General features: G+C 40.6%; 1 protein-coding gene across 1 annotated transcript; it reads right to left on the bottom strand.

Moving 5' to 3' along the window:
• Positions 1-4165: 4165 nt before the first annotated feature.
• Positions 4166-5927, bottom strand: LOC147884301 (uncharacterized). The gene is made up of 2 exons (XM_087398760.1): positions 4917-5927; positions 4166-4676 (listed from the first exon to the last, which is right to left on the bottom strand). The coding sequence occupies exons 1-2, from the start codon at positions 5451-5453 to the stop codon at positions 4584-4586; spliced, it is 630 nt and encodes a 209-aa protein (XP_087254886.1). The 5' UTR covers positions 5454-5927; the 3' UTR covers positions 4166-4583.
• Positions 5928-9089: the final 3162 nt, after the last annotated feature.

Genomic DNA, 9089 nt, shown 5'->3' with positions numbered 1-9089 from the left:
CTCCACAAAGTCATTTCTACAAAAGGACCCACTGCTAGTTTCCTTTGTAAACAGGGATTCACTCACTTGTACAAACTTTTTCATTAATGCAATTAGTCCTATTTCATTGTTTAGCTTTGCTCTTGTATCTTTTCACTATGCATAGGGGTGTTGTAAAATCTTTCACACACACACACATTTTTCTTTACTGTACAAACACATGCATTGGTCCCGTCCTCACTCCCCACTAATGAATTACACAAAATGAACCTCCCACCTGAAAGTTCTTTTTTACAATTAACCTTTTTGATACACCCCCTCCCTTTCTTTTTCTACCTCCATTCTTAATTGAATTCAATTATTATGCTTCTTCTTCTAAGAACCTTAACTTCCCCCCTCTTTTAGTTCTTTAAGTGCATATTTAGAATTTTAGTACTTTAATCTGACTGTACACTTCATTACATAATTTTGTTTAGAATTTGCATACATGGTTTTGGTAAAAATATATATAGTGACTAGTTTTCTCCAATCTTCTCCCTTTGGCAAGTGATGGCTTACTTTTTTAATTTACTAGGTTTATTTACCCCCCTTTTTAAAATTTGAATTGGCTTAACCTTTACTCTATTTTGCTACTCTATATCCCCCTCACCTTAACCCTTGATTTCATCCTAATCTATGTTCCCCTCATTTTTTTTTAAATTGCTAACTATTCTTATCCCTATTTCCCACTTCTATGGTTGCCTAGTTTCTCTTTTTCCCTGCTAACCATTCTTACCCCTAACTTATGCAACCTTACCTTGGCTCTTTACCTAACCTATCTTACACCTAAACACCAAGACCTTTATCCCTTAAGCTACATGCGTTATTACGTGCATGCAAAGAGCAATTAAAGCTACTTACGTAACTACCCTCTCATACCACCGCCCACGACCTTGTAACTACCACCGCCACCGCCCTTTTCTTTATGATCTCTATTTATACAAGACTCTTCTATGCTCATTCAAGAGTCTTGGTTACCTTCATAATCGTAGCTCCCTCTTAAAAGAGTCTTGGTTACCTTTCGAATCAGGCAATTGAGCAATTAGCCGTGTGAACTGCTTGTGTGTCTCAAGCGTTAATGCACAGAAATTTGCTCGTGTTGTGCTCCAATGATTCCATGGCTTCTGCTCTAGCTACCCTCTATACATGTATCGGCTCCCTGAAGTAACGCATGTAGAGGCAGGACATGAGGATTTTAGCTTTTTCAACAATGCACATCTTGTGCGCACGACGGTCGCACTTTATTTTCGGCCACAACTCGGCAAAACTTTTAGATGTCCTCCTACAGGGCTGTTGTTTACGCTACCTAACCATCGATACTGCAGTACAAGTGACAACTCTCCGTACACAGCAGACATGTACAGTTCACTTCCATGTATAAAGAGCCTCGTTTCTTTGAACGGAGCTGCGCAGTGCGCACCCCTCGAACAAGCTTGCACTCGGTGCTCGGTTCAAGAGCACCCGATGTCTTCAATGATGGGCATTCTTGAGAAGCGCAACTAGGTTCAAGGCCCCCCCTTGGCAACATGGATTCTAAAAAGATCGTCTTCTGCCACCTTGGAACGCCCGTGTTTAGGGCCTGAAGTGTGCGAAACTTTAAAGGATGCCATCGTCATCCTTGAAACTCTGTGATAATGAACAGCAGCTTCCAACCGCCTGGAGCCTAACGTCGCCCATCCTTGCGAACCACCTTTGGCAACTCTCACGGGAACACACATGTAACAGGACCCCAAAAAGACCCACCTAATGCATTCGCAAAAGCATGAGTTCGTACGCAGCAGAATGTCTTTGGGTCTCAGGCTTCTTCAAATCGATTGCTTTGACCACCTCACAAAATTTCACTAGTTCACACCACCCATGTAAATCAGATGTACGTGGAAACCGGACTTCGTTCAAATCCACACATTTAGCATCACGAGGTTTCAAGTCTCCTTTTGGTGTCAGCCTAGTCTTCGAGATGTAATTTGATCTTGCCTTCGTCATCCATGGCATATTGCCCAAGTCATTCCAGGTGCTAGTCTAGCCTTTGAGTTTATGCAGTATTCGCCCTTGGGTCATTGCATGACTTTAAGGTCCTCCTGCCTTAAACCAGCTGAGAGCTACCAAAAAGTATGGCATTACAATGCATGATGTAATCTTAACAATAAAAGGGATTCATAGGCATTTGTTCTACAACCCTCGCCAAAGGTAATGAAGTTCTATGAATACAAGATTTCCAAGGAACACTTGCGGTGTCTGAACTTTGGGCTTGGAATCAGAAGGCTTGTCTGTCTTTGAAACTAACTAAAGTTTGGTTTCCAAGTACATCTGATCTATATGGGTTGTGTGAGGTAGGTCTATGACCCCAGCCATAGTAATGAAGCTCCAGGAGTATTAGATTTTGACCTCCAAAAGAAGTTTGCTGTGTCTGAACTTTGGGCTAGGAATCAGAAGCCCCATCTCTAGAGTCCTCGAAAGATCCTTGCAAATTTTTTATCTGGCTCAATATGACTAGCCTCACACTGGATGGAGACACTGAACACTCCTGATGCTCAACACTGGTTGGATTGCGAACTTACAAAACTTCTACCTGATTCATCTTTGATGAGTGCATGCACCAATAGTCTGCTCTGATCCAAGTTGGACCATCAAATAGCACTCCGAACACTACTGGATCTTCGAATGACAACTGCTGTGGTAGAAATGACAGTGGCAGGTTAGTTCTCAATTGGCTAGAGGGAAAGGAAGAATGGTCTGCAGCAATATTTCCTAGGTATTCAACAGCAAGCAGACGTTTACAGAACCAGACAGAGCTGCATAAGGCACATGCAACACAAGCTGATGAAAAGACAAAAGAGCAAGAATCGATGCTCAGTTCCTATGCCTCACTGATGCAAAAAGGAAAGACAAGCAATGACTGCGCAATCTGAAAACATTATACCTTTTATCCTTTCGACTTGAATGGGGGACCTGTTAGGTTGCACCTTTTTGTGGCAACAAGAGCTTTTGGTATCCTGCTTCCAAGCCATCAATTGCAATTTCAAGAACGCTGCTACAGGGTGAAATAGATTTGGGACGCTTAGAAGGGAGCTATACAAGCTGAATCCCCTGCCTTTTTAGGGATACTTTTGGTTCGTTTGACAAATGCTCTCTTATGCTCTCCTTCGACTCGACTGAAACTGAAGAAAGTCTCCCAGATCTAATGCATCAGGAACACATTAATGGCAAACTAATTTGGGGTTATTCACTCATGCAATGTAAGGATCCAGGCCTGAAATTGCAACTGCTCCGCATTGCTTACATAAGAAAACATGATTACGACCTTCAAAGTTGCTATTATACACTGAGGGTCGGACACACATTGTAGGCTAGGAAACAGACTTCATACTATCCAATATAAAGGAGGGGTTGCTCTTTCATACACTAGGCCTGCGTACACTTCGACAAGCCTGCTGGCCCAAGAATCGTTGCTTTTAAGAAGCTATAGAACCTTCCAACAATAGCCTTTTCTGAGAAGAAACCCCAGCAAATATATGTCGTCCAAACACCTTTGACATACAGAGCCTTACAAGGTAGCAACAGTCCATAGGTGCATGTCTTATCGTTAGCTTTGTTTAGACAGTTCCTGAACATTCTCCCTTGGGTTGTCTTAATGTATTGATCAAGGTTCTTATCTCTATTCATGCTTGCAAGAGCTTAACTTAGTAGCGATAGATGATCTATAAGTAAGTCATGGATGCTTTATTGCATCCTTACTGCTTTTTATTTGGGGTGCAGCAGAAACCCCTAAACACTCAATTATCAATGGTGAATCTGGAAGATCTGAACACCCCAATCATTACACTTGTTCCAAAAGTTTGTGGACTCACCAGGTGAAGACTTAATCCAAAAAGAGGAGAATTTGGCCATCTCATAATTCAATATGAACGATAGGTTATAACAAGGAAAGGCAATCTGCTAAACAAAATGCCAGCATATGAGTTTGAGGAAGTGTATGAATACAATAGAATATGCCAGGTCTTCGCATAAGGGGTGACCTACACTCATCCTCCAAACAAAGTATTTTTAGCCTTAAGAGTGGGAGAAAAATCAACGATCTATCATTTCCGTTAGAAAATAGAGGTAAAAGGATACTAGAGAAGCAACAAATCATGTGGTACACCAGCGTCGCACTTTATGGTCTCGTAAAAATAGATCTGCTCTTTGACAGGCACATTAAAAAGGAGCTGCTGCCAAAAGGCTACAAATTGTGCTCAATTCACGCGTGTGCTACATGACGCAATCAAAACTATTCCAGGGACCAAAAGCCATTTAGTAGTATGAGTGAAGAATTCATTTTTCTGTGAATCATACATTTCACGTTTAATCTTCTACAGTGAGTCAATACCTTCCTCAACATGAGTAATCTGTCAAGATTTCAGATGGCAAATTGTTGTGGTACCACCTCCATCTCATTTTAAAAGTCAAGTTTAGAAAACAATAGACCTCGATTGTCGAATCAAGATTAGCATGAACGGCAGTCGGGGATTTCTGTCATGACACACCCTCAACATGGCTGTTCGTAAAGTCCAAATTATCCGTCAGATCTAATCGCTTAAACTGACCTGACCTACATTGCATTGTTTGCTTTCTACTCCTCGTTCCTGTGGGCGAAGCACGATTTGGCAATTAACGGAGACCTGCATGCAACAGAACAAGACAATTGGCGCTCTCTCTCTCTCTCTCTCTCTCTCTCACACACACACACACACACACATATTTGGAGAAGCAGCAGACCGAACACAGACGCTAGAAGTTCCTGCGGAAAAAAATTACTGAATGCTTCATGTACGTTGCAGGGCTAGGCATTCGCTTCACCCTCACAAAAGCCTTTCACATAAGTATTGGAAGGTTGCTCGAAGTTGTGAAGGCAAACCGACCTGGACTTTTGGGGACTTGATGCCGAGCACGCGCACACGAGCTTCTACCGGCCCGGCAATGTTCAAAAGTACTTTATCATTCACGGTAGCGTCTTTTAAAAGGTCCCCCGAAGAAGACCCCAGGAGGTTCAATCTGTCCACGACCACAAGCGCTTTCAATGTCGTGTGGCTGTGCGCGGGCTGGCTGAAGGGAGGAACCTTCGCTACGCCGAGAAGAGCACTCTTATAGAAGCAGTTGAACTCGGTAGCACTGTACTCGATAGCCACTTTGTTGGGATTCGTAGCTGAGAAGATCAAGGTGATGTTCATAGACAAGTAAACCGCAAAGTTCGTAAGGCCTTGAAGCTGCCTATCGACTTGGAAGTCTTGAATGCTTGCACTCTGCAGCTGGAATTCGGGGCTCGTAGGTTTCATGACGAGGATGAAAAACAGAGCGATGCCCAAAGCCAAGAGGACGAGAACGAGCAAGGTGATGGATACACAGCAGCAGCAAGTGCAAAGTCGGTCGGTGCTCGATTGTTGGGCACCGTAAGCCATGGTTCCTGTGTGGGAGATCAACTGGAAGGGATGAGAAAAGCTTCGAGGGGGGATAGAAGACTCTGCAGGAATGGCCAATAGTTTTGTGGGTCTTTCTGTTGTGAGGCTATGGAGGAGGAGGCTACTGAGATGCTACTCCCAACCCATGTTTTGCTGATGAAGAAAGCGTTTTGCAGAGCAGAGTATCTTTTTGAGCAGAAATGAGCATTTCGTAATGCTTTTGCAAAGCTTTGGTTTGAGCAGCAGAGCTCTGTAGCAAAGATGCTACTCCTAACCCATGTTTTGAAGAGGATCTTTTGAGCAGAAATGAGAGAATTGCATTGTTAAGTTATGCTGAATTGCTTTGCAAGCTTTGGTTTGAGGAACAGAGCTGGGCCGCAGGTGAGCAGTGAAGCCCTCAGACGGTGGGAAATCAAATTGCTCTGATGGAACATAAAGGAAGGTAGATAAAGTGACAAAATTTTGAAGTGGAGCAATCAATGGCTCCTCATTCTTGCCTTGCTTTGCTGCACTTTCCACGGTACTCTAAACTACCCAGTGTACTTAACCCAGTTACTTGTTTTCCCTGTCACATATGATTCACATACATTGATCTTGGGTAAAGTATGCATTGTGCAATGTGTTTTTTTTTAAAACGAAAAGATACTTACATTATTATATATACATTATTTTGCTATAGCCTTACTTGTCATATTCCAACCCATTAATTAATTAGTTTTGGTGCATGGAGGTTTCATTAACTTATGCTCATCCAGAGCTTAATCTATTTATTATGCTTTAATTAACTTATGTTTCTCTATGGCTTAAGCATAGACTATGTCCAAGGGGGGCTTCCCTATTTTGCTATAGCCTTCCTGTTACTCTCATTATGCTCTCAAAGTACTTGGTCTCTGATCCACCATCTCCACGTGTTGTTGCTAATGTGGCCAAATCACCAAAACAAGTGTGGCCACCGTTGTTGCTAGTGGGACCAACTATCGCCAAACTAAGTGTGGTTGCATGCGATTCCTAGTGTGGCCAACTTCCTTGGGACCAAGTGTTGAAGAAGTGGCATCCACTCTCCTAATTTGTGCTTGTAATGTTTTGTGTGGGAAGCTTTGGGTATCCCCCTTGCTACTAGTGTATATAGCTAACACAAAAATACACTAAGGTTATAGCCGCCAATCTTAGAGAAAAACCAAATTTCTAGGCTCATTAATTTATTTGATCCGCGTGAGCCCAATAAATTGACATTGAAGAGAGTGACCTTTAGAACTAACATTTATAATAAAATGTGCTAAACTTAGGTCACTTTTTAAGCATGTTAGTTTGTATTGACCTTACTTTAACTACAGAAACCTTGGAGTTCATTCAAATCCAATTTGCAACTAGGGATGGGAGTCTCATGTATAACTTTGTTGAAGGACATTTACCTATGATCTCATTAACTTTAGGGTGCCAAAACATTTAACTATGTTGGAGCTACTCAATCTTGATTATAATTGATTGCTACGTCTCCTTGAGCTATATGATTAGCATGTCTATTTTAATCCAAAGATTTACACTATGCATTAGTTCCTCTTCATTCCTAACCAAACGGCCCCAAACTTCAAACCTAATTTCTATAGCTTTCTCTCTTTTTTTTTCTATACCTTTCTCATTTAGATTATAAAACTTTGGGATGCCAAAATTTCAGTTATCTTGGAGCTACTCACTCTTGATTATTAGAAGTCATTGTTCATGTCTCCTTCAGTGGTATGATTGGATTGCCTTTTTAAGCATATACAAATTGTCAAATTTTTATTTCTTCGAAGGTGTTATATTAACATCTTATAACAATATGAATTACCCACATGGTTTTATTAAAAAATTGCACAAGGTATTTGTAAAGAACCACACATATTATATTTGTCATCTTAAAGAAAGGCCTACTTCATGATGATCATGTTGAAAGAAGGTGTTGAGAATCCATCTCAATATCATGTGTTATCATATGTGCATAGCACTAACACATAGAGTGCTAAAAAGGCAAAAGGTTGGGAAACCCTAAGTCTAAAGGGGTTTGTATATATTCATTACTTTCAACTAATCTAGTGTACAATTAGTCATTTGTGGTGTGCTCTCTAGTTGTGCCCTCTCTACTTGTCTCCACTCTTCTCCTCTCCCTCTTCATATTTTTTCAAAGGTAACCTTGTGTATAAATAGTGTAGTGCATCTTTGTTCTAGGTAATTAATAACTATACCCATGTTGTGTACCCATGGGTGAAAGGATAGTGATATCTCCCTCGAATTTCATAGTATCTGGGGCATTGCATTAGCAAATGCTCCTCATTCCTTCACCTCACGTGTGTCATAAGACTATAGAGCCCCATATTTCTAGAATTTCATGTGGTAGAAATCTTGCATCCTACCTCAATTTATTATTTTTGAGATGAACCCTAAGCTACCTCATGGTGATATTTACTACATGGAAAAGAGCAACTTGTAGGTGCCCTAGTGCCTGGTTTTGATTATGTAATAATAAACTTCTTAGTATCCTTGCAAGTCAATTTACCTTGAGGCATTATCTCTTAGATTATCTCCATTTCTCCCTTGTCACCTTCAAGGCCTAAAAGAAATTAAGTTTGAAAAGCTTTAATTGTTTTTTAATTGTTTGCTTAGCTCTTTCATTGCCTATTGATGAGTGATCATGATGTGAAGAAGTGATTAGATTCATCACATTTCTTGGACTAATGAATTCCATTGGACACATAACATTGTAATTTTCTATGGGTCTTGAACTTTTTCTTTAGCATAAACCCAAAATACAATTCATTTTCTCCCATGATGGTAATGATGCTTTCTTATGGGCTAGGTGGTTTTTTTCACTAATGCCTTGTTAGGATGCTAAATATACCTTGCATACTCTAGCCAATTTCAATTGATAGAGTTTAGGCCTAAGAATTTATTTCCTCCCTGCATACTACTAGGATTGCTTTGGTAGATACTAATAAACTAAGCCTAAAAATAAGTATGTTTATTGACACCTTGGGTCACCACAACTGGCACCATGAGTTCCAAGTGACCAAGCACTAAGGTTCCTCCTTCCGAGTGCCCAAGCGGTAAGCACTTGAGTGGCTAAGGCAGTAGAAGGAAGCCATGCAGGCAGTCCAACCAGTGGCAGTGGTTCACACAAGATCCTAGGCAAGAATTAGGAAGTCGGTTCACAAAACCACTGAATCTAGAGAGTTGTAGAACTATTTAAGTGTGGAGCCCAATGTAGAATGGGTTAAGTCGATTTGTCTAGCTCTAAGTGTCACAGACCAACTGTTCAAGAACAATCTGTAAGTATTCTCGATGATCAAAGCATTACATCAAAAACTTCTAATCTATATTTCAAATATGATTGTTCAGCATGCATCCAAGTCAAAAATCAAACAACATTTCACAACTGATGATCATTATCTAAACCAAATGCATAAATATAACACAATAAAAAGAAGGCAAAAAGCATCTGACAAATTGGGAAGACTAGAATGAAATCAGAATCGGAGTCAAAGAAGGAATTTAGATAGGCAAAGATATATTTGATTTTGATCATCCTCAAGAAAGATTTGGCAAAGATCTCAACATTCAACCAATTCCAAGGATCAAAGATAAGGTACTAAACCAACAATG

Source organism: Dipteris shenzhenensis, chromosome 27, assembly GCF_047967505.1.
Source record: "Dipteris shenzhenensis isolate YYH24624 ecotype China chromosome 27, Dip_SZ_1.0, whole genome shotgun sequence".
Classification (NCBI taxonomy): Eukaryota; Viridiplantae; Streptophyta; class Polypodiopsida; order Gleicheniales; family Dipteridaceae; genus Dipteris; species Dipteris shenzhenensis.
The sequence above is the reverse complement of the archived record's forward strand: the minus strand, read 5'-3'. Positions and strand labels throughout refer to the sequence as shown.

Coding starts and splice junctions, on each gene's coding strand:
- LOC147884301 (XM_087398760.1), bottom strand. CDS start 5,453: ATGGCTTACGGTGCCCAACAATCGAGCACCGACCGACTTTGCACTTGC. Junction 4,677..4,916: donor TCAAGTCCCCAAAAGTCCAG/GTCGGTTTGCCT, acceptor TGTTGCATGCAG/GTCTCCGTTAATTGCCAAAT.